This window comes from Dendropsophus ebraccatus, chromosome 13, assembly GCF_027789765.1.
Source record: "Dendropsophus ebraccatus isolate aDenEbr1 chromosome 13, aDenEbr1.pat, whole genome shotgun sequence".
NCBI classification, from domain to species: domain Eukaryota; kingdom Metazoa; phylum Chordata; class Amphibia; order Anura; family Hylidae; genus Dendropsophus; species Dendropsophus ebraccatus.
The window spans coordinates 43,791,826-43,818,381 of NC_091466.1; the positions used below are offsets into that span (position 1 = coordinate 43,791,826).

The window sequence follows — 26,556 nt, forward strand, 5'->3', positions numbered from 1 at the left end:
CGGCAGCCGCGCATCAGCCGGGAACAGCGTCCGAAGAAGAAGAGGAGATCGCCGGGGGAGTGGGTTGTCAGGTGAGTTTGTGTGTTTGTTTTTTTTAAATATTGCTTAGCATAGAGGAAAGGGGGGGGCATCTATAATGGGGGGAGAAGAGGGGCCATCTATAAGGGGAGGGGGTATCTATAAGGGGGGGAGAAGAGGGGGGCATCTATAAGGGGAGGGGGTATCTATAAGGGGGGGAGAAGAGGGGGCATCTATAATGGGGGGGGAGAGGGGGCATCTATAAGGGGAGGGGGTATCTATAAGGGGGGGAGAAGAGGGGGCATCTATAATGGGGGGGGGAGAGGGGACATCTATAAGGGGAGGGGGTATCTATAAGGGGGGGAGAAGAGGGGGCATCTATAATGGGGGTAGAGAGGGTCATCTATAAGGGGAGGGGGCCATCTATAATGGGGGGGGAGGAGGGGGCATCTATAATGGGGGTAGAGGGGGTCATCTATAAAAGGAGGGGGTCATCTATAAGGGGAGGGGGCCATCTATAAGGGGGGGAGAAGAGGGGGCATCTATAATGAGGGGGAGAGGGGCATCTATAATGGGGGGGGAGGAGGGGGCATCTATAATGGGGGTAGAGGGGGTCATCTATAAGTGTAGGGCAAACTGGCTGCAGACATTGGGAGATAGATATATGCACAATTATTATTATCAGGGCCCCTCAGGTGTCTGTATTGTAGGGGGTCACTTGCATTAGTCACTAGGTGAGAGATATATCTATCTTTATACACATCTTGTGGGGGGTCACTATGGCTGCAGTCATAAGTCTAGCTCAGTATGTATAGACTGTTGCAAGCTTTTAAAGGGAACCTGTCACCCCCGGTGCCGGGGTGACAGGCTCCCAACCCCCGTTAGAACCCCCTATACTCACCTCATCGCGTCGGGTCCCGCTTCTGAAGATGGTCGGGTCACGGAGATCTCAGCCGCTGCAGCCCGGCGCGCACACTGAGAGATGAGTCCAACCCTCATAGAGAATGACGGAGCACTGGACTCTCCCGTCATTCTCTATGAGCGTTGGACTCATCTCTCAGCGCGCGCGCCGGGCTGCAGCGGCTGAGATCTCTGTGACCTGACCATCTTCAGAAGCGGGGTGAAGATGAGGTGAGTATAGGGGGTTCTAACGGGGGGTTGGGAGCCTGTCACCCCGGCACGGGGGTCGACAGGTTCCCTTTAAGTTCAAGTTCAGAAGAGTAAGCCTCATTAAAAGGCTAGCCAAGTGAGGCTGAAGTACTGAGTCAGACTGTATATGGTTGTCAAGTTGCAAGTTTCCATGTTGAACGTTTTCAAACTAAGAAAAGAAAGGATCTAAAGGAGGAGGAGGCTGCCGTGGCCTCTGCACACAGTAAGTCCCATGTAACATAACATTAATTTTACATGGTTTAAAATGTTGGCGACCAAATATTCTATTTGGCGCCTAAATTTTTCAGGTTAGGAGCCAATGGCTCCTAGGTAAATTTTTTAGTCTGGAGCCCTGCTATGCGACGGGCGGAACTTCAAGTGGGGTCACATGACAGAATCTGCGTTAAGTTCTTTGAATCCGTAGTGTGCACATACCCTTAGTTCCAGACAAACATAATGCGGGTGTAGGTCCCTTCCCCATCTTTCGCTAGGGATTTATGATGCTGAAATGCATCAATATTATGCTTTTTTGAAACCATGGAAGTTACCTGGCTACTAAATATTATTGGTTATATTCATAATTATTTATTGTTCACTCCTAGCCTGTGCTAATAGACTCAGCTGTTCATCTTCCCCAGCAGACATATAGAGTTGGCACCTAGTAAGTATTGTAATTGATGTATGGGATGCAGGGCTGCTAGCTGACTATTAACCCATCAACAAAGCATTGTTGTTCCCAGCTTACAAGTGCATTGTGGGAAAGTGCATAATTAGAATCTTCCACTTAACCCTTTGCTGCTGTACATGTGTTTTGTGTAATTACTAGCAATTTCTAGGAGAGATGTTCTCTCCTCCCAGGGTGTCCTGTGCTCTTGCGCCATTTGTTTGACTTGAAATTTTCATTAGTAAAATTTCCGGTAATTATGCCAGTGATTAATGTGTACACAAAGCCCTCCATTATGCTTACCTAAACATACTGTTTCCTATTTATGAGCTTTATAAGTCTCTGTTGAGGCTTGTACTTCTATCTGTCTTATGTCCTACAGAGACGGGGTCAGTAGGAAAAAGCAGTGTGAACATAGGAGACGGGAGAAAGACAAATCTAACATGTCCCTCATTCTCTCTGCCAAGATAAATGAGGGGGTCATTTCATGTAGCTAAAATTATCATCGATCGACTTTACTGTAATGTCTATGACCAGCAGAGGTCCTTGCAAGAAATTTGGAGTCTGTCTTGTATGAGCACCTACTACTAATCATTTAGATAGCCTGTTGATGTCACTAAGGGGCTGATCTAACTCCTGTTGATTCTTAGCCATGGTGGCCATACATCTTCAGTTACTGACCGCTGAATGATCATCTGGCAGTCATTTATCGCTGCCAACCGGCTCCATTACTCCCCATTTACAGGAACGTTTGGCACAGCTGAGTGTTCTTGTGTTCTTCATGGGAGGGGGTTAAGTCGTGGCTAGAGATCTCTGGCTGCAGTTTATCCCTCCCAAAACAGGGGTTGGGCAATGATTTTTTTCCCCATCATTCTGACTTGTGTATATATACACACATTATAACCTGTTGAACAACCGGGAGAGCCCCATACACCTTATACCAAAGTCCAAACCTGCTTTGAGCAGCAGTATAAGGTGTATGGGGACCTTTTAGACTATGGTTAGATCACAATTGTGACTTTCAAGACATGGTTCCAGGTTTCCAAACAAAGTTAGTTCCTTCTTTTTGGGTTATTTTGCAAATGTATAAGATTTTTAGTTCCCAAAGCGGTGGGTCTCCCATTTACGCGATCGGCCGATGTAAAAGGGCCAGTGATCAACTGACGTACAAACGCTTATTCATTGGCTGATTGAATATTACATAGAATATTATATAGATTATCAGCCGTACATCTCTGTCTGAACAGCAATTATTAATGCGGCCCGGATGCACAATTGGACCTTGTTGAGGCTCTGCAAACAAGAACCAATGTTGCTTCAAATTAGGAAAGGTAAAAGGGCTATAGCTCCCTAGCACACTCCAAAACATTTACATGTCAACTTGTTTGTTATGAGATGGGCCCCTTGTGTCTGTATTGTTTTGATATGAAGAAATTAGGTTGTAAGTCCAGATAAGGACAAGACTGGGGAAACTTACAGACAGCCTAGAGGCTTAGGTTGGTGCTATAACAGCTCAGTGCTGCAGACGCTGAGCTTCAGAGCTTTATCAGGTATATTAGAATAATACTCTAACTCATTTACTTAGCTGGTTTCTTGCAGTGGTTAGAACCACAACACTACAGCCACGCCTGGATGCCGTCCCTACACATTGAGGGGAAGTTAGGATTTAATTATAAACACGAGCTGCTTCCTCCTTCCAAAGAACAGGATAAAAAACTCATCAAGAGTTAAAAGGAGAGCCCCACCGGGATCCAGCACACCAGTTCACTCTACCAGTTCTGTATATGCTGCAGCAAGGGAAATGACTGGTTCAGAGCTGCGCTCCCTCCATCCATGCAGGTTTGTTTACTATTGTATGATTAAAGCGCAGGAGCGCGGCCGGTCACTCCACCCATAGGATGAGTAGAGAGAGATGTATATATAAATATATACATAAATGCTACAAATAGCGCCACAAGAGAATAAAAATAGCACATACTAATGTACACACAGTGTGCCGCCTACTTAGTGGTCAGTCGCTTTACTTTAGGGCTGTATAATAGAGCCATCATACCATATGTCAGGGGGTCTCCAGCTTGTGGTTTTACAACTATTGTGAAGAACTCCCAGCAATACTCTCACAGCCATGGTGCTTGTGGGAAGTGTAAATTATGAAAAAAATCCCACATATGATCACACAGTCTCACATTCAGTAGTGGTCCTGATGTCTGCTGCATCTCTACTCTCTATACATATGGGGAATGTGAATACCTCCTCTAGACATGTGTAGAATATCCACAGGATGTACCAAAGTGTCTGATGGTAGAAGAACAGGGGTGATTGCTTGATGGACTACTGAATATGTTGCCCTACTTGATCTCCGGAGTGATGGTGAGAGATAGTAACTCCCAATAGTGCTCTTTCAATCATGTGTATAGTTTAATCCACTGCAGATTTTGAGGCATTTTTATTAAAGAGATACTTGTCATCTCAATTTACGGTGAAGCTGAATCTTATCTGCTGCATCCTGATGTGTCAAGATCCTGCCGCATGTATATATACACAGTGTGTGTATATAGTACTAGCCACTCTTAAAGATTCCCTTCTGTTAGCTTACTGCTCCTTTATGTATTGTGCGGTGTAATTATTAACCCTGAAACCCTCTGGACTTTGCTTTCTTTTGTACAGTAAGGAGTGATCCCAACATGGATGCTGAATGGTTTCTCCCTGTAACTCGTAGTCTTCATATTAACTCAAGATGCTAATGTATGGTAACTGAGACTTTAAAGCAACCCACATGTCCTGATGGAAACACATGCTTAAAACAACAGAAGATTACAGCAGTTAATGGATGGGATTGAAGGCTGGCAGCATGCTACCCCCACCATGATGGGCATCTCCCCTATTATCTCACTCCAATAGATAGCTTCCTATTCATTGGGGATATCCCTATTCATATGAAAAGACACAATTTGAGTGTGAACTCTACCTTAATGACCAAGCCAATTTTCATTTTTGCCCATTCTATCACCCCCCCCCCCCTTGTTTAGAAACCCATAGCACTTTTCCACCGATCCAGTTGCAAAACTGGAAAAAAAAAAATAAAAAAAAAATTGGGGAGGTAAAATTGAAAATGGTTTTTACGCTGTTCACAAAGTGGTAAAACTGGAATATTATCTATATTCCTCAATCAGTACGATTATAATGATACCAGATTTATATAATTTTTTTTATTTTACTACTATATGGGTGCATTTACACATACAGGATTTGCAGCTGATTTGATCACCATCGAATCTGCTGCAGATCCTGTACATGTTAAACTACCCTAAATACCCCCTTTACGCAAGTCATGGTCTCCCCAACAAGTCTTATTATTCATAGGAATAAACCAGCTACCATATAAAGATGGACATTTTACATGCATCATATTTATAATAATGAAAATTGTAATAACCAGACACTGGAAGGAAGATACTCCCCCAACAACTGTGGAGGTTTTGCAAGCAATCAACCAAACAAACATATGCATATGAAAAAGTAATAGCAAAAGGAAAAGTGGAATATTATTCATTTATTAAAAAATGGCTGATTTGGGGAAAAATCACCTTATTTCAAGGTTTAGACCCTTACACACATACACATACATATGTAACAAATCCATTGTAATGCACTTAAAGTTCAGTTGTTTTCCTTTTTGTACTGAAGACTCCACAACCTGAAGTATCTTGTTTATGTGCTTTCTGTTTGTGTTCTTTATAACCAGTTAGCAATTTACTTTCTCTGATGCTGATGCAGAAACACTGTGTTTATTATTGTGCCTTTTGGGCACTGCTTTTATACTGTTAACCCCTTAACGACATCGGGCGTAAGTATACGCCCCCGCAGGTTGGGCTTTAACGCAAACGGGCGAATACTTAGGCCCGATGTTTCCCCGATCACTGTGTGTTCACACACAGCGGTCGGGGAAGATGGCCTGCTATAATGTGTAGCAGGCCATCTCTGCTCGTCGGCACGGGAGGGGTTAATCACCCCCCGTGCCGACGATCGCTGCTATATGCTGATCAATACAGATCAGCATATAGCAGCTAAAAACAGCTTTCCGGGTCATCGGTGACCCGGAAAGCAATGCCGATTGGTGCTGTCCGAGATAGCACCACATCGCCATTAGTGTACTGGGGAAAGATGGCGCCGATGCCACCCCCACGATCGCCGTGATAGGCTGGCCAGTACCGGCCGGCCCATCATGGCGATCAAACTGTAAAAAAAACAGTTTTGTTGGATTCTGCACCCCTCAGCTAGGTAGCTGAGGGGTGCAGAACAGGTGTGTGTGGTGCAGGTGTACCATACTCACCTGATCTGGGCGTCCGGAGCGAAGATCTGCGGTCCTCGCCGTCCTCGCGTCTTCTTCGCTTCACTTCCAGGTTCGGTCGTCCAGCGTCAGAAATCTTCGGAAACGTTCGGGTCCTCGGGTTCGGCGAGTCTCGGCAATCTCCGGCAGCGTCGCTCTACTGCCCCCTAGCGGCTGATCAGTGAATATCATTCACTGATCAGTTGCTTTGGGTTAAAAAGATTTTTTTTTTCCCCAATTTTTTTTTTCTCTTTTTTTGCGCCCTAACGCCGCTGAGTGCTGATCAGCATCGCACGTAAGTGCGCCACTGATCGGCAACTCCTCCTTTTTGCCGTAGGGGCGTTTTCCCCCCCTATATCCTACCTCCACTGTCTGCTGATAAGTGCCGCACATAAGTGCGGCATTTATCAGCAGTTCCGTTCTTGGCGTAGGGATATTTTTTCTTACTGTCAAAAAAAACACGTAAAAAACACTACACTACACCACACTACATGGAATAAAGTTTTACACTACACCACTACACATTTACATACACCATATACTAATCCCCGTATAAAGATGGCCCCCAGGGTGTTTTCGGTGTCGGACGCATACGTTATTATTGCCTCCGACACCGAAACAGCCAGTGAGAATGAATGGGGGGGGATCCTTCTTTCCTTCATTCATCCTCATCATCCAGTGACGTGTCTGGGGGGTAGCGTAGCATAGGCTGCCCCCCAGACACGTCTTTTCCGCCAGAACCATCCCAATAAGAGATCACAGTATGGCGTGAAATTCTACAAACTCTTTTTGAGCGTGCCTCAGGGTACACTTACAGATCCAGGGTACGTGCACACTGCGGAGTGGCGAAGGATAACCCTTTGTGCATTCCGCAGCTGGCACCCGCCAGCGGACTGATGCAGGCGCGCGTCTCCACACGTGTCATAGACTCCATTCTATGCACGGGCAGATTCCGTCGTCCGTCCAAAGAATAAACACGTTCATTCTTTGGACAGAGGGCGGAATCCGCCCGTGCATATAATGGAGTGTGACACGAGCGGAGACGCACGCCTCCATCAGTCCGCCGGCGGGTGCCAGCTGCGGAATGCACAAAGGGTTATCCTTCGCCATTCCGCAGTGTGCACATACCCTTAGAGTGTATGAAGGAAGGGACACCCAAATCCAGCCCCCAGATGCTCCCCCCCATCCTCCGAGTTAGTGGGGAGATCGTTGGGGATCTGATCTTCCCACTGCTGGATAAAGGTTACCACCTGTACGGGGATAACTTTTATACCAGCACCCCCTCTTCTGGTCCCTCACTGCCCGAACTACTGTAGCTTGCGGCACGATCCGAAAATATCAGAAGCCGTAATTAGAGCCCTAATATTTAGCAGCCATGGAGCAGACCCAGCGCTTCTGGATATGAAGGACCCCGTATCGCACCAGGGCAACATTTTCCAGGTGACGTCCCCCACACTGGAAAACAGGAGACCCCAGAAGAAGTGCAGAGTGTGGCGTAACAGAGGGATCAGGAAGGACACCATTTTCCAGTGTGACACCTGTCCTGATCCCCCCGGCCTCTGCATACTGGATCGCTTCAAGGCGTACCACACGTCATTGGGGTTCTAAATTATCTAAATTCTGTCCTTTTTTCCTATTTCAGGGGTCACGTTGATCCGGGGATAATTCTGATTGCTAATATGGAGTCGGGAAGCAATTTTTCCCCTGTGATGAGGCTACTGTCGTCTGCCTCACGAGGGTTTTTTGCCTTCTTTTGGATCAACACAGGTTGAATTTGATGGACACCTGTCATTTTCAACCTTATAAACTAATAATTGGCCTAATACCCCCAAATAAATTAATAATTGTCCCTTTTCCCCAGCTAAATAGGTATGGCCGCCATTCCCACGATGCAATTACAAAGCCTCTGTGCGGCCAGGACAGTAGAAACCCCCCACAAGTGACCCCATTCTGGAAACTACACCCCATAAGGAATCTAACGAGGGGGGCAGTGGGGATATGGCCCCCTGGTGACGGCCACATTTGGGCCGTGAAAATGAAAAAAAAATATTTTTTATTTTCATGGCACATGTTCCACTTATGTGCCAGTCACCAGTGGGGTCCATATGCTCACTGCACCCCTTGTTGGATTTTTTATGGGGTGTAGTTTCCATAATGGGGTCACTTGTGGGGGGTTTCTACTGTCCTGGCAGCACAGTAGCTTTTTAATTGCGACATGGCCTCCATCCTCCATTCCACCCTCTAAATGGCGCTCTGTCCCTTTGGTGACTTGCCCTCTGCCCATATGGCACATTATATCCACATGTGGGGTATTTTTGTACTCAGGGGAAATTACCCTACACGTTTTGTGTTCTCTTTCTTTTTTAACCCCTTGTGGAAAAGGAAAAAATCAAGGCTAGACCAACATTTAGTGTAAAAAATGTTTAATTTTTACACTAAATCATTGATCTTGTCTTGATTTTTTCATTTTCACAAGGGGTTAAAAGATAAAAAAAAACACTAAATGTTTAGAGCAATTTCCCCTGAGTATGGAAATACCCCACATGTGGACATAAAGCGCCATGCGGGTGCAGGGTAAGCCTCCAAGGGGAAGGAGCGCCATTTGGCTTTTTGAGGCTGGATTTGGCTGGAATGGATTTCGAGGGGCCATGTTGCATTTAAAAGGCCCCTGTGTTGCCAAGACAGTTGAACCCCCCACAAGTGACCCCATTATGGAAACTACACCCCTCAGGGAATGTAACAAGGGGTGTAGTGAGCATATGGACCCCACTGGTGACGGGCACAAATGTGGAACAATATGGCGTGAAAATGAAATTACATTTTTTACACTATAATGTTGGTTTAGCCTTAAATTTTTCATTTTCACAAGGGGTTAAAAGAGAAAAAAAACACACAATGTGTAGAGCAATTCCCCCTGAGTCTGCAAATACCCCACATGTGGACATAAAGCGCCATGTGGGTGCAGGGCAAGCCTCCGAAGGGAAGGAGCGCCATTTGGATTTTGCAGGCTGGATGTGGCCAGAATGGATGATGAACGCCATGTCGCATTTACAGAGCCCTCGTGCTGCCAAAACACTGGAAACCCCCCACAAGTGACCCCATTCTGGAAACTACACCCCTCAAGGAATCTAACAAGGGGTGCAATGAGGATATGGACCCCTTGATGACGGCCACATTTGTGCCGTGAAAGTGAAAAAATTAAATTTTTCCCTTTCACGTCACATTGTTCCACATTTGTGCCCGTCACCAGCGGGGTCCATATGCTTACTGAACCCCTTGTTAGATTCCTTGAGGGGTGTAGTATCCAAAATGGGGTCACTTGTGGGGGCTTTCCAGTGTTTTGGCAGCACGAGGGCTCTGTAAATGCGACATGACCCTTGAAATCCATTCCAGTAAAATCCAGCTTGCAAAGGCCAATTGGCGCTCCTTCCCTTTGGAGGCTCGTCCTGCGCCCGCTTGGCACTTTATGTCCACATGTGGGGTATTTCTGTACTCGGGAGAAACTGCGCTACACGTTTGGTGTTTTTTTTTTTTTTTTTCTTTTATCCCTTTGTAAAAATGAAAAATGAGGGCTAGAACAACATTTTAGTGTAAAAAATAGAATTTTTCCTTTTTTACACCACCTTGTTCTGAAAATCTGTGAAGCACCTGTGGGGTCCAGATGCTCACCGCACCCCTTGTTACATTCCTTGAGGGGTGCAGTTTTCTAAATGGTGTCCCTTTTAGGGGTGTTTTTTTTTAGGTTTTGGCACCCCAGAGCCTCTGCCAACCTGAAGTGGTACGGTCAAAAATGACCAAATATAACGGAGGCGTTGAAATTCACTAGATGCTCCTTTGTATCTGAGGCTTGTGGTTGCGTCAAATAGCACAATACGGCCACATATGGGGTATATCTATAAACTGCAGAAACGGGGCAATAAATATTGGGGTCCATTTCTCTGGTAATAGGTTTATCATTATGAAAGATATTGGATTACAATAAAATCTCTGCACAGAAAATAAAACTTTTCAAATTTCTTACACACTTTGCTTTTATTTCTGTGACTCCCCTAAAGGGTTAAAAAACTTTCTGGATCTGCTTTTGCAGCGTTTGGGGGGTGCAGTTTCTGAAATGGGGTGCTTTGTGGGGCTTTCTAACATACAGTCCCCTCAAATACACTTTGAACCTGAACAGGTCCCTAAAAATATCTGATTTTGAAATTTTACAGAAAATTTGGAAAATTGCTGCTGATGTTTTAAGCTTCCTATTGTCTAAAAAAAATGAAATAAAGTAGACATGTTGCTAATGCTATTTAATATATAATTTATAATTTAAGCAGAAAGGTTTCAAAGTTGGAAAAATGCATTTTTTCTAAATTTTTCACGTTATTTTGGTGTTTTTCATAAAGATTTGTTATGACTCCAATTTACCAGAAATGTGAAGTACAATATGTCACGAGAAAACAATCTCAGAATCAGCCGGATAGGTAAAAGCATTCCAAAGTTATTAATGAATAAAGTGACACTGGTCATATTCATAAAATTTGTCTCTGTCCTTAAGGCCATTTCAGGCTCTGTCCTTAAGGGGTTTAAAAATTTACCTTTGAAAAAAAAAAAAAAAAAAAACTATTGAACCAGAAACTACCCTAAATTACTAAGTATGTATTTTTCTAAAAGTGTTGAAAGTTGCTCTATTCTGACTCCTATAACACCTTTAATTTTTGGTCTATAAGGCTGTGTGAGGACTCTGTTTTTGCGCCATGACCTGTACTTTTTTTTTTTTTTTTATCATCATCGCAACCACACTTGCACATGTGACTTGTTGATCACTTTTTGTAAAAAAAAATAAAAAAATTCTGGGATGTCATATGACCAAAAAAATCTGCATTTTTGCACTTTAGTGGTCTTTAACGTCTACCCTGTGAGATCAGGAATTGTTTTTGCTGCTATTAAAACAGATTGGACAGCGGACCACCAGTGACAGGTATTTACTGTATATTGTTTAAATCCCGTTGTCAGAATTGACCGCATCTAAACAGTTAAAATAGCCAACTACACAGATCCCTCTGTGCCGGCCGTGGTCCCTGGCAGCGGTCTGGTATAGAAAAGGCGCTCTCTATACCTCATTAGTGGTCTATACATCATTATGGTCTAACTTGGGTTCCTTCTGACATGTACAGATAAATCTCTAAAGTGATTGTTTAAGAAACGATGAGCAATGATTTGTTGTCTTTAATAACACACATTTATACAAGAATGATAGAATTTTCTCCTGTGTTGAGCCACAAGAAAAAGGGACGTGTGTGGGATCCCAGGGGGTGGTCTGACCACTGAGATTCCCACAATCTCCACACTGAAGTGTGTGTCTTATGAATGCAATAGTTACTTGTGATGCGTGCCACCTCTGCATTCATTGTTTACAGAGATGGCAAAGTACAGCAATTACCTTTAGCAGCTTCCAAGATGAGAAAGAAAAATTAGAAAATTACGTTTAAGGTACAAATGTGACACCTAACAGTGGGTTGCTCTAAGATGACACATTCCCTTTAAAAAGATTAGACAGGCTGTAAAAATTGAGGGGTTTGAGTCCTTGCACCCCTGCTAAACATCTGTCTGAGGGGACAACGGTCTTTTGAATGGGACAACTCGGCAGTTCCTTGTTCCACTGCTACTATAAATACAGCAGCTGCAAGGACGAGTAGAAGTATACATTGAAAATGCTGCAGGGCTCTTACAAGTACTATACCCCTTCATTCAGCTGATCGGTCTCCGTTGTTGTTGTTGTTGTTGTTGTTTTTCTCCATTTGTGTCTATGGTAATACCACTGGCGAATATAACCCATCACTTCAGTGCATTGCACAATAGATTGTAGGGAGTAGGTTCCCTCCTAGTGCAGTCATTAGAACACTGATCATCCTTATCCTTCAATAAATACCAGGCGTCAGATCTTTCAGTCAGCTGACTTTTAACAATTATAAATCTAGTATATTTTCTGATTTACTGTGTGTCTGACAAGCTGCTTTTGTTTTTTTGTTTTTTTTTTCTTCTAGGTATCTTGCAATATATTTAGGACCCTCCCTCCGAGTGACAGCAACGAGTTTGATCCTGAAGAAGATGAGCCCACCCTTGAGGCGTCGTGGCCACACTTACAGGTAGGTCTGCCTTGTACTGTCTTTAGAAAGGTGTTGCATAGAAATACACAGCGATATGCATTGCTGTGCATAGTGGTTTGTCAGGTTCTAGTGCATAGTGTAAGGTAAAAATAGAACAGGAGCCTCCACTCCCAGTATATATTCAGCTGCGGAAAAGCTCCTCTCCTTGTACGGCCTCAGTCTTAAATCTAAACATTATATGTCTCATACACAAGCTGAGGACTTGACAAGAAGACAAGTGAAATTCACTCAGAGTGGCCAAGAGATGTCCTTCATTGTGGCTCCATTTATGGAATTTCATGGCAATAAAGGGGCCAAACTAACTTTTTGGTTTTTTTTAGGTGTTTGACTGCCCAAGACATTACACCAGTTATATAGTTAGGAGTCACTGTACAAGATTGACAGTTTTCCTTTAGAGCTTGTTCACATAGCACATTGGGCCTATATGGTTACACAAGCAATGTTTTTAGCGGAGAATGTCTGCATAATATGGTATGCAATAAATACACACAGAATAAACCTCTGTCATCCTGGCATTGCCATATTGGTCATTAGCAGGCAATGGGTGACGTGTTATTGGACTCTACCAAATATCCATAATATGGTCATGTTCATGGGCCGAGCTTACAATGAGTGAGGTCTCTGCTCAGTTTCTATAATTCTTTTTTTTAATGAAGAGTCATCACGCGTAGACAGTCACCTTCCATTCACACCAGCTGAACATCAGGCATCATTGGATTTTCTTCTCAGATATTTATGGCATATCTAGCAATGTCATGTGGCATGTCCATAATGCAATAAATATCTGATAAAGGTCCTGTTTGTCTACGTTGCGAAGGTGCCAATTAGTAAGGTCTCCCTGTCATGCGGGCAGGTGTTACCATCAGAAGGTACCACTGACTGGTTTCTTATCTGTTTTCTTCCAGCTTGTATATGAATTTTTCATACGATTTTTGGAAAGCCAAGAATTTCAGCCCAGTATTGCCAAAAAGTACATAGATCAAAAATTTGTATTACAGGTAAGAAAATTGCTATTTTACTTTATTTACCTTATGAAGCTTGCTTAAAAATGTAATGCCATATAAACAAAAAAAATAAACCAAGCTTAAACTAAGTGACACTGACACCTTAAAGGAGTAGTGCGGCGCTAAACAATTATTCACAAAATTGTATGTTATGTATGTGAATGGCCCCCTTCCCCGTGTTTCCCCCCCACCCACGCTAGACCCGGAAGTGTGGTGCATTATACTCACCGCATCTCGTGTCGTCCTCCGTCCGCCATCTTGGGACAATGACGTAGTCTTCGGAAGGCTGGCCGAACCGCTCCATCCGTCCCTCATGTCGGCCGCCCTCTGCTGCGTCATCAGTTGCTCAGCCGCGATTGGCTGAGCATAACTGTGCTCAGCTAATCGCGGCTGAGCACAGTTATGACGAGGCAGAGGAGGGACGAATGGAGCGGTTCGGCCGGCCTCCCGAAGACATCATTGTCCCAAGATGGCGGACGGGTGTCGACACGAATGCGGTAAGTATAATGCACCACACTTCAGGGTCTAGCTTGGGTGGGTGGGTGGGGGGGAACACGGGGAAGAGGGCCATTCACATACATAACACACATTACAAAGTTGTATAACTTTGTAATGTGTGTTATTTTGTAATTTATTGTTTAGCGCCGCACTACTCCTTTAACATGATCCAGCATAACGGTAAGTCTCTGTTATGGTTCGAGCACTGCAGCTGTGTCCATGCCATTATTTATGGTATGGGGATCCTTCAGCCCTCCAGCTGTTGGAAAACTACAATTCCCATCATGCTTGGCCAGGCATGAGGAAAATTGTAGTTTTCTAACAGCTGTAAGATTGAAGGGTCCCAATCCCTGATTTATGGAATTTAATCATATTATACTGCTGACGCCTCAACTCTTAATGCTGATCTTGAATGTTTAACCCTTTAAATGCTTTAGTCAGTGCTGCCTCTAGTGTGTGGCGCCCCTGACATCACAGTCCCAGGGTGCAGTTGAGCATCTATGACAGCTGATCTGCCAGATTGGGGGGGAAGCAGTTTCGCTATTAAAAAAAAAAAAAAAAACTCTTGCCATTCCCCGGAACAGACTTCAAGGGGTTATCCTAAGATTATGGCTCACCTACAGGACAGTTGATAAGTATTTGATTAGTGGTCACCCAATTACTGGTACCTCCACCCTGTTCTTACAAGTGGTGAATGTCCCAGCCATTGGACCCTAACCAATCAGATGCCTCTATCTTGGAATAACCTGTTTCATTACTTTCTTTACCTAAATACTTAGGTGAATAAACTCTCCGTAGCGCTGATTTATTATATTATCACTAAATACATTGGCACACAGTGAAGGGAATTGAACGAGCCATATTATTATGGCAAATTATTGCTGTAAAGCAGATGGCCTATACATGTCCTTTTGACCAAAACCAAACCAAAGGCTGTCAAGAGGTGATGGGGGTGGTAGCTTTGCTGCAGGTAGACAGCAACAGGTTCAAGAACATTGACTTCAAAGATTAGGAATTATGTGGAATGCTGAGATTCCTTGAAGCAGGAGGGAGCCCCCGCTCCATGTCTTAGTAGTGCTTGGTGCTATCTGCTTATAAACCTCTTTTTCACTCACTGTTCACCAGCTGGATTTCACAATCTGAATTTGAAATCCAACACTATATTACAATGCAAGGTCTGCATTTCCTATAATGCACATCAGTGGGGCATGCTCTGTGCAGACTGGAAGATCCTGACCTTTAACCTATTGACTTACTGTGCATGCGACTCTGAGTTATAAAGGTATGATCACACAAGTCAGATTTCTGTAGCAGTGTTGGTGTGCATGCATTGCCACCATTTCTCTTCCAGTAATAGCGGAGTGCTGTAGTCTATGGCCAGGCGTGCATGCTGCTGCTTTATTCACTTGGTGAGTTAGACACACTCTTGAGGCTACTAGTGGTTGGGACCCCACCTGCAGAAAAGGGATAGGTTGATCTTGGGATAACCCCTTTAACCCATTTGCAGTGTTACTTGATATTTTCTATACATGCATATTCTCTCCACTACCAATAGAATTGTAATTTTAGAATCTCTGGTTAAACCAAGTGCATGAAAACTCAATTGGATTAATGTTTTATATCTTGTCCTTCGAAGAACTTCCTATTCAGTTCAGTATTCATTTTTGATACAATCTCTTCTGCCACCTAGTGTCTACATGTACTAGTGCTTCCTCTTTTTGATCACATATTATACTGCATCAGCAACCATGGCTAACAGGTTTTAGTCTGCATAATGCTGTCCTTATTACTGTGCTCCTCAGCGGTCAGTACGCCAAGACAATCATTACTCAATCTCAGGGGCCATTTACACAGAAAGATTTTCTGCCAAAGATTTGAAGCCAAAGCCAGGAACAGACTATAAACAGAGATCAGGTCATAAAGTAAAGCCTGAGATTTCTCCTCTTTTCAAATCCATTTCTGGCTTTGGCTTCAAATCTTTGGCAGATAATCTGTCAGATAATCTTTCTGTGTAAATGGACCCTTAGGCCGGCTTCACCCTAGCCTAATAAAGATGTCTAACAGGCGCATGTCCAGGGCAGACCACTGGTCTAATTGTCTAAACCAGGGGTGTCAAACTTTGGATGTTCATACAGGATGGGACCTGTAGCTGATGTTACGTCATCAATCATTTTTGCCTGGAAAACGCCTATAAAAATAACAATTTGGCTGCTTGCATGATGGAACCCCTTTTTATAAAGGGCTATTCCTGTCTCATAAAGGCTAATGGCAAGTCAGATCTTTGAGATTCCTGCTGATTCTGATGTAAAGAAACTGCTCGGTGCGCAGTGTCTTATTGCACATCAGCACCTGACTAGTCGCCAAGGACCGCCCCATGCAATACCTCTTTAAATGTGACTAATATATCTATATCCTTACGGTTGAGGGGGGACCGTTATATGCCTTTCCCACAGCTAGACTTTCACCCTGGTGTGGTCAGCTCTTGACTTGCATATTGAGGATAGTCAAGCACATTCTAGTACAGTTTGCTTTTGACATTCCAGAAATGTTTATATTTCTGAGTGTTCTCTAAGCCTCAAGCATTTTGCAGACTGCGCCTTCCCTTTGTGCAGCGTGCCTTCCCCTGTATAATTTTGGAACCTCGGATTAGACCACGCTGCACTGCTAGGAATCAGTATTTCCCACCTGACTCCTCAAATTAGGGGTCAGAAAGAGCTGTGTAGTGTTACTCCACAGATGGATGGGCGTTTTTTGTTCTTTGACCCTATTTACCTTTTGGGGTTTGTCATAGAAGAGGTTACCCGACTTGGAACCATGCTCCATAAACCAGAGCTGAGAGCCACTCCAGCCTAATGTGTACATCCATTTATAGACTCCTTAGTGCATGGTCTACAATTGCGAGTGGCCCATAGATGACTTTGTTGGCCACCCGCAATGTTTTGCTGGATTGTACATTTAAATTTCAACAAACTTTGCATAAACTAGTTGTACAAGTAAATGCAAAACGCTCTTAACAGCGCTGTCCCTGTACTCCAGGGGCTCCATTCACTGCTTTAAAACTGAGATGCAATTTAATAGCATGTTTATGTCTGCCATTATGAAGCTGATCAGATACTGACTTATTTTTTTTTTCTCTCCAGCTGTTAGAGCTATTTGACAGTGAAGACCCTCGTGAAAGGGACTATTTAAAGACAGTCTTACACAGAATTTATGGCAAATTTCTCGGGCTTAGAGCGTTTATTCGAAAACAGATTAACAATATTTTTCTACGGTGAGTGTATTGTGTGTACAGTGTAATGTTTCTGTTAGTGTTACAAATTATACATTACGGGGGGTATTCCACACAGGCATCTTTGTGTACGATGAGCGAATGTATCCTAGAGATTATAGTTAGTGTGTCCTACAATAATCTTATCACTTTTTTGTTTTAGATTTGTTTATGAAACAGAACACTTTAATGGTGTAGCAGAACTGCTGGAAATATTAGGAAGGTAAGACTCATATGGTAGTCAAACACCCCAACTTTAGGAATCATGAGTTTTGTATAAGCCCCAAGTGTCTGGTCCTTTTTCAGACAGTCCAGCACAAAACTGGGAATGTTGGGCAAGTTTTTTCTTTTCACGCTGAGTAAATCAGGTGGAATTCTGCAGCCTGTCTGAGAGAGAGTGCGCTCCTCTGCTGCCACCGCTCTCCACTCAAAGAATTGACATGTCACCTCTTTGACTTCAGAGTGGCGGCAGCGGAGGAGCATGCGCTCTTCTATAGACAGGCTATGGCACACTGAGGCAGACTGGATTCCCTGGTGGAGAGTTGCACCGTGGAATTCCGCCTGATTTACTTAGTGTGAACGTACCCTTAATGTCCGATGATTCATGATTGCATATATTGTATTTTTATTTGCAGCGATAGAAGGTACCACAGCAGTAGCACATTAAAGGATAGGGCAGTAACCCACATTACTTTTCACTACCTTTATGAAATATATGCTTATTCGCAAGTAGCAACCAGATTGAGGAAGCTACAGAATATTTATGCGAGGTCATTCATATCAGAAGGAACCAATCCACACATTTGTGCTGACTGGGCTCCCAGAACGGCTGCACAGACCTTGCAGCTAAGTCTTCTATGTTTTTTTCCATGCATTGTACATGTGCAGATTCATCACCAGTGTACTGTGTACACTGCAGGTGAAGGTGGGCTTTACAAACCACATCTATACATGGCATATTCTACTACTCTGATTTTTTTAAATTTAAAATTGATGGTCTGTTCCTAGGGTAGATAATCAGTGTTTGAATGGAAGGAAACCACTATCGATTAAATGATGGAAGGGAGGTGCACATGAGTGGGACTTGGCAGTAATTGGCTGCCGTATCAGATGGTGGGAGTACAAGGAGTCATAGTCCTGCCGATTTGATATTGGGGACCTAGGATTCTAAGGATAGGCTGACATTGTATCAAAGTCCTGAAAACCACTCTTTGCAAAAGAATAGGAGAATTCCACTGCTGCATCTGTATGTGTTCTGGTAACTGAAATGCTGGTTCTTTTTCTGTGTCCTTTAGTATTATAAATGGCTTTGCATTACCTCTGAAAGCAGAACATAAACAGTTCCTTGTGAAGGTGCTGATTCCTCTGCACACAGTCAGGAGCCTATCCCTCTTCCACGCACAGGTATGGCCCCATTTCTGCTACATTGAGTTTTTTTAAGTCTATTGGAGATACAGCATGAGTGAAACTTATGAATGCTGACATCGATTAAGTGGTCAGTAAGCAGCTTTGTTGTCAATAAACTCTTTAAAGGGGTGGTCAAAGATTAGAATGTCATGGGGGCTTTCTTACAGAAGCGGCACAGCACATGTCTATAGGTCCTGAGTGGTATTGTGGCTGACATCCATATGGAATCTATTACTAGTACCAGACACAACTCATTGATAGGTGTGGGGCAGTTTCTAAATCTAACATGCCATGTTTTTCTAATCCTTTATTAACAAAACTTATTTACAGTTCTTGAAGTGCGACATGCTAATGCTTGTATTTCTTATACAGTATCAGATTTTCTGCTGTTCCTCTTGGGAATAAATAAATATTTGGGAATAAATAGATGTATTACTATTACAAATGACTCGTTTTCAACCAGTAAACCGTGTCATCTGTCCATGTATGTATTACCAAGTTTCCTTCTTTTTCCTCTTCAGCTGGCATATTGTATAGTACAGTTCCTGGAAAAAGACCCTTCCCTCACAGAACCCGTAAGTGTTTAGCATTTACGTCTGCAGCATAAGATTTCCCCATCAAATTCTTTCTCATCATAGTAATTTTGTGATTTTCTTTGTTAGGTTATTAGAGGATTGATGAAGTTCTGGCCAAAAACATGTAGTCAAAAAGAGGTAGGTGGATAGCACCATCTATGTGTATCGGTTGCTGTCTGTGCTCATCATGTAAAATGGATCTTCAGCAGAACTTTGCTGGGTATATCTCCTGCAATCATCAGATTGATTTCCATATCCCAGCAGTTGTTTTTCTTTTAGGTAGGATCTGTATTGCTGTAAATAGAGCATTAAACAGCATTAAAGAATTAGAGTGCCCACCTTGCAGTCTCATTTTGCCATGCTTATATATCTATTTTGCAACACCAATGTCATTATTAAAGGGGTACTCCAGCGAAAATCTTTTTCTTTCAAATCAACTGATGTTAGAAGTAAATTAAAAATCTATATAACTTTCTATTAAAAATCTCACGTCTACCAGTACTACTTAGCTGCTGTATGTCATGTAGGAAATGTTGTTTTATTTTCAGTCTGACACAGGACAGGTGTTTGTTTTTTTTAACAATATTTTATTAAGTAGGCAAAAGCAAGAAAACATCTCAAAAGGAGCATGTGACAATTATGATTACAGACATTGTTCACAATAGTAGAACCTTAGTGATATTGTCTAAATACAATGAAATAAGATCATGCCTACAATTTCTTATAATATACCACCAACAATGAAAAATGCAGAAAAGACGTAAAATATCTCCAGATAGTAGTAGATGTTTCAGGTTCATAATAAATATGGGAGTGAACCGTAATAGTAAATCATTGTTGCCATAAATTCAGTAGGAAAACAGTATATCATTCTGAAGTAAAACAGAATAAGAACAACAAACATAAACTATTAACTGCAGCCAGAAACAAGATTATTGCAAGAATAAATGGGCCCAATGGCCCATAGGTACCAGCCAGTCCCCCCACTAATGAATTCTAAGAATGCTCAGTGTTCCTTGAATATCTTCTTTACTGTACCACTCAGAACCACGGAATTGCATCATAACATTTGTTCTCTCAATTGGAGAATCTGCGCCAAGTGGAGAAGAAAATGAAATGTGGAGCAGTTACCTGGTGTGTGTTGGGTATCTAACCTCTCTACAAAAAGAAAATCCTTGAGCTGGTTGGATAATTCCGATACAGAGGAGATAGTCTTCAAGCCAATGTCGTAGTAGGCATTTCTTGAATGCTAATATAGATAGATGCATACCACGGCGTGAAGTATTTCCTGAGGAGACACTGGGTAGTGAAGTTGGTAAATAATGAAAAAGGCAGCACATGAAATCAGGAGTGAGATGGAAATCCCAAATCTGATTTATGAATTTTACACATTCTAACCAACCTCTCTGGAATTTCGGACAAGACCACATACAATGAAGCAGATCAGCACGAGCTAGATCACATTTAGGGCAGTTTCTCGAATAATGTGCAGGCGCTCCAGTAAAAGCAAAATTAAAGGCATAAAATGCCCTATGGATGAATTTAAAATGCAGTTCCCTCCACTGTTCTGAAATGATGCAATTGCGTCTACATTTTAAACCCGTCAGTATTTTAGAACTTATGTCCCCATCACAAAGTAATTCTTCCCATTTAGAAAATACAGTAGCTTCACATCCCGCTAAGAAAGTATTTTTAATAGATAAAGGAGTGAGAGACTAGTTTTTCCAGTAGGATTACCTACAAGTAAATCAAAAACACCTTTTTTTTCTACTGCCGCAAAGTCCTTTACAAGTTTCCTACAATAAGATGTTAGCTGAGTGTAGTGACGATAGTATCGGGGGTCTAAGTCATATTTCTGTCGTATCATTTCCCGCGGATGCAGCAAACCTTCTTCACTACCTAATAAGTCATCTAAAATCGTTGGTCCATTAGCAGGCCAGTCACTAAGTAGTGAATGAGACTGAGATAAAGTAGATGGTATTATATTTAATATGGGCAGGTATTTGGAAAGACAGAAAGGTAGGGAGTAGATCTTACGAATCGCTTTCCAAGCCGCTATTGTATCAGGGAGTAATAGGCTTCCTTTAACAGAGGCCGGAAGATCTTTAACTTTAGCATGTAGCAATGCCGTTAATGACCAAGGGGCTGATAATTCACATTCTAAGTTATAGTTGGAAAAGAAATTTATTGACCAAATCCAATCTTTTTATATGACGTAAGAGAGATGCTAGGTTATACGTTCTGATCAATGGTAATTGTAAACCACCATTAAGTTTAGAGAGACATAGCTTTCTATAAGCTATGCTCGGTCTTTTTCCTTTCCATAAAAATTGTCTGAACATAGATTGTAATCTCTGAACATCAGCATGTCGTAGCAGAATAGGCAATGTTTGTAATGGGTATAATAACCTGGCAAAACTAACCATTTTTAGCAAAAGAGCACGTCCTGTCAGTCATAAAGGTAATTCTTTCCATTTCTCCAGTTCTTTAGATATTTTAGATGTTAGAGGGCGATAGTTTAGTCTATATAGCATATGGGAGGTGTGGCCTAGTTTTATTCCCAAATAAGTAATGGAGGGCAAAGCACATTCAACATCCTACATTTGGTTTCACAGAAGGGGGAGAGGATCCCAAGAACAATAATTGGCTTTTCATGGCATTTATTGTGTATCCTGAAAAAGAACCATAGAATGTAAGTGTATTGAGTACTTTGGGCAGATCAGTAAATAGGAAGTTTAAAAAGAGAAGCATATTATCTGCAAAACCATAAAAGTTTTGTTTCAAATTACCCACAGAAATACCTGAGTATACTTGAGAGGAGATTAAATGTACTGCTAATGGTTCTAAGGCCATGTTAAATCGGAGTGGAGAAAGTGGACAGCCTTGTCTAGTGCCTTTTTGTAAGTGTATAATATCTGATAGAAATCCCGGAGTTGCTATTTTTGCCATAGGATGGGAATAAATGGCTTCGATATAGCGTCGCATTAGTCCTTGTAGGCCAAATTTATCTAGCACCATGGCGAGCCACCCCCAACCAACATTATCAAATGCTTTTTCAGCATCTACCGCAAAAAGAGCTAGGGGGTGCCCGCCCGTGTCGCAGTTGAACTGCATCTTGTATAGCAATTACCGTACGTATATTAGTTACTGCGGATCTGCCCAGTGTAAATCCTGTTTGGTGAAGTCCTATCAATTTCGGCATAACTCTGGACAATCTATTTGCGAAGATCTTCAATAGAATTTTAAGATCTAGATTAATTAAAGATATGGGACTGTAGGAACCCGGAAGGGAGGGATCTTTGCCCGGTTTGAATATTACTTTAATGTGGGCAACGTTACTCATGGGGATCACCTGTTTTATTGTCCAACATGGCTCCATATGTGTCTAATAAGGTGGGTGATATTTCAGTGAGTAAGGTTTTAAAGAATTCACCATTATAACCATCCAGACTTGGAGCTTTGTTATTTTTTTTAGTGCTTTAAAGGGAACCTGTCACCCCCCCCCCCCCCCCCGTGCCTGGGTGACAGGCTCCCGACCCCCGCTACGGCCCCCTATACTCTCACCTGATCCCGCCGGGTCCCGCTTCTGGATCCAGTCGGGTCACAGAGATATAAGCCGCTGCAGCCCGGCGCGCGCTGAGAGATTAGTCCAACGCTCATAGAGAATGACGGAGCGCTGGACTCTCCGTCATTCTCTGAGCGTTGGACTCCTCTCTCAGCGCGCGCGCCGGGCTGCAGTGGCTGATATCTCCGTGACCCGACCGGATCCAGAAGCGGGACCCGGCGGGATCAGGTGAGTATAGGGTAGGGATGTCACGATACCAGAATTTTGAGTTCGATACCAATACCAACTTTTTTATTTCAATACTCGATACCATTTCGATACTTAACATATAACCCCCTGTAAAAAACAATATAATCCCCCCCCCCAACTGCAGACAAAATGCTCCCTAATTTTTACACTGTTCACTGTGTAATAAACCTGACATGTGCGATATGATCTGCAGCTTTGATTGGTAACATGTTTGCATATACGATTTTGGTTTTTGTTTTGCGAAAACACTGTATACCATACAATGCGATGATACCAATCTCCCCCTCCCCCTTTTTTTTGTTTTTATTATAGCAATTGGAGTTAGTAGTATTATGGCTGACACAGAGTATAGTATGTTGGGGGTAGTAGTATGGCTGACACAGAGTATAGTATGTTGGGGGTAGTAGTATGGCTGACACAGAGTATAGTATGTTGGGGGTAGTAGTATGGCTGAAACATAGCACTAGTATAGTATACTGGGAGAAGTAGTGGAGGTGGTGTTCCGCAGCAGAACCTTCACCTCACAGCTCAGCAGCTTCTGCTCCATGTTGCTCAGTCCCGGTGGTGTCCGGCCCTGTCACACAGGCTGCTGCATCCTCATTATTTACCTCCTGTTGTCCTGGTACAATGTCCAAATCACCTGTGTGTATGGAGCGGTTTGGGAGAGGTTAATTACAAAGATGTATTACAGGCATCAACACAATTAAACCAGCTATTTACCTGTGTAGGTGCTGCTGTAAAAAATGATAGCAGTATTTAACCTCTCACGAACCGCTCCACACACACAGGCGATTGATTTGATTGATTGATGAATACTGCCCTGGATCCAGCAGTCCTACCTATGTGCAAATTCATCATTCTACATAGATCTTATATACTTTCAGCTGAGAGTTTGCTACAATTGCATCCAGTCCTGTCCATCCCCTGTGAGCTGCATACACCTCTCTTTGCTGTTTGTTACAATCTAGGCTGTGTGACCAGGAAGGGAAGAACTTTGTCACAAATGTCAGCTGTGTTCTGCAAGCAGTCCAGGTCAGAAAAGCTTGTGCTGTTGCTCAGTGGAAAGGCCAGACTGATACACTGTAACAAATCCTCAGCTGGACCACATAAGTCATATGTAAGGTAATAAGGTATAACAGAAAGCTGCAGAACTCTGCATGAGCAATGTACGGTGAATGGATCTCACATGCCTAAAGTTTGCACTGTTCCATGGCTCGGGGTGACACAATGTAATGCAGCAGCAGCTGTAACAGTGATGTGCTGGGCATGTCCTGTAGCCGAGGATCACAGAGAGGAGAGGGGAGCCCCATAGTAAACCTTTGTGGTGGTCTTCTCTCCTGGCTCAGCAGCATGCATCTTTACCCGGGCGGACCCCACAGGATGCAGAGGAGTGTAGCTGAGGGGGGTCCGTTCTGCTATGTCAGTGGGCAGTGAGGGGTTAACTCTCGGACGTGCTGAGCTCCGGTGTGAGGCGTCCCAGTGTATCGCTGAGCATCAATCACCAGCTTATCTGGCAGACACAGGGACATGCCGGTGAACTCTGACCTGGTGTGCAGCGGCCCCGGCCCGGCTTCTGCTCCGAAGCCGACAATAAGACACAGGTTCACTAAAGAAAACATCTCCCCAGCACAGCGGGGAGAGGATGACACCGGGACCGGCCATCACAGAGCAGGAGCTGGTGACCCAGGAGGTGAAGGTTCTGCAGAGCAGAAGGCAGCACACAGAACATGGCCGGCGCTCAGCTAGCCGCCGGCGGTGCTCACTGTACTATACTCTGTTAAGCTGCGCTATTGCGCAGCTTAACAGAGTATCGAATACCAGAAAATCCTGGTACCGAACCGTTTTTTTTGCCCGGAATATCGATAGTAGTATCGATATTTCGGTGCATCGTGCAACACTAGTATAGGGGGCTGTAGCTGGGGGTCGGGAGGCTGTCACCCCGGCACGGGGGGTGACAGGTTCCCTTTAATTGTATTTTCTAATTCCAAAGGGGTCACCGGAGCATTTATTGACTTAAGGTCATCATCACTTAAACTAGGGAGATTTAAATTTTTAAGAAATTGTTTACCTACCTCCATATTTTGTGGTGTCTGACTATATAATGATTGGTAAAACTTCTGAAGAATTGTGTTTATGCGTTTAGGATCTTTAGTTTTAGTACCTCCTTCACATAATACTAAAATATTAAGTGGGCTAGCGGGGCCTCTAACCAAGTTTGCCATAAGCTTCCCTGCTTTATTACCAAATTTAAATAAGTAGGCCTTCTGTTGGTCTATGAAGAAGCATTCAGCTTTTTCTAGAGCAAGATCCATTTCTGATTTGGTGGATGTCCATTTACTTAAGTTCTGATGGATCAGATTGGAACAAAGTATACGCTATTCTAAGATCATTAGATGCAGACTGGAAACGCATTTTTCCCCAAAAAATATGACATATGTCCTCTCAATACTACCTTGGCTGATTCCCATAGAAGTATTGGATTATCACTGACTATCATTGTCTACTAGAAATTCTTGCCACCATTTTTTTTAGTTGGTTTACAAAGATTTCATCTCTCAATAGAGTGGTTGGAAATCTCCATAAAATATCCGTGCCCTTAGGGCCCTATTCCACCGGACGATTATCGTTTGCATAATCGTTAACGATTAACGATCTCAAACGACCCCTATTGCAAAAGACGTGAAAATGTACACTTATTTCCATGGAACGATAATCGTTACTTATGATCGTAATTGCGATCGTTTTTCTTCGCTATTTATTCGCTAATGCGTTCGCATCTAATGCGAACGATTTGCGAACGAGCAACGTTAAAAATAGGTCCAGGTCTTATATAGCGATCAACGATTTCTCGTTCGGTCGTTAATCGTTAACTGCATTTCAACCGAACGATTATCGTTTAGATTCGAACGATTTAACGATAATCTGAACGATAATCGTCCGGTGGAATAGGGCCCTTAGGGTGAATGTCAGATATACACAGGCTGATAGGTGCGTGGTCTAAAATGATCATATCATATGAATGAGTGTCACTGACTCTCGATAAGAGAGATCGTGAGACCATTAATTAGTCAAGACGAGACCATGATGATTGCGCATGGGAAAAGCGAGTAAACTCACGTTAAGCTGGAAAAAAAAGTCATATTGGTTTGTTCAAGAAGTTGGGGAAGAGGAGTGGTTTTTGTACGAAGAGTCACATCAACCCTTTTCAGTCGTCGGTCCTCACTGTTATCAAGCACAGTATTAAGATCACCCCCCAAAATCTGGAATTTTTCTCTTGTGGAAGTCTGTCCTCTAAAGATTTAAAAAATATTTTATTTTTGTTTGGTCCATAAGCATTATATAAACTGAGTCTCCCTGCCGGGGTATTGATCACTGCATGGACTAGTCTACCAATAGAGAAGCAGATAAGAGAATGAGCCATTTTTTTGTGAATTAAAATAAGGACGACTCCTTTACGTCCATTAGCAGGGGAGCCCAAGACTTCTCCCACCCATAATCGTTTCATTCTGGGAAAGTCATCTTCATGTAGATGCATCTCTTGAAGGAGAGCTATATCTGCGTAACACCATCATACGTTTAGTGGGAGAGCGTAAGCCCTTAACATTCCATGAAATTATTTTCATAATAAATTTTGTATAACTAGGATATAGAGTGTGGCAAGTAATCGGCATAGTAGT

The 26,556-nt window shown here is 43.0% G+C and overlaps 1 protein-coding gene across 4 annotated transcripts in view; it reads left to right on the forward strand.

Annotated features, from left to right (window-relative positions):
• PPP2R5E (protein phosphatase 2 regulatory subunit B'epsilon) overlaps positions 1 to 26,556 on the forward strand; it is a 104,394-nt gene that overhangs the window by 63,572 nt on the left and 14,266 nt on the right. For all 4 annotated transcript variants that reach the window (XM_069951403.1, XM_069951402.1, XM_069951404.1 and 1 more), the window contains 7 exons: positions 12,191 to 12,292; positions 13,219 to 13,311; positions 16,956 to 17,086; positions 17,247 to 17,306; positions 18,379 to 18,487; positions 19,012 to 19,065; positions 19,153 to 19,203. In XM_069951403.1, the coding sequence (XP_069807504.1) occupies positions 12,191 to 12,292; positions 13,219 to 13,311; positions 16,956 to 17,086; positions 17,247 to 17,306; positions 18,379 to 18,487; positions 19,012 to 19,065; positions 19,153 to 19,203 (600 nt within the window). The remainder of the gene's footprint in view (positions 1 to 12,190; positions 12,293 to 13,218; positions 13,312 to 16,955; positions 17,087 to 17,246; positions 17,307 to 18,378; positions 18,488 to 19,011; positions 19,066 to 19,152; positions 19,204 to 26,556) is intronic.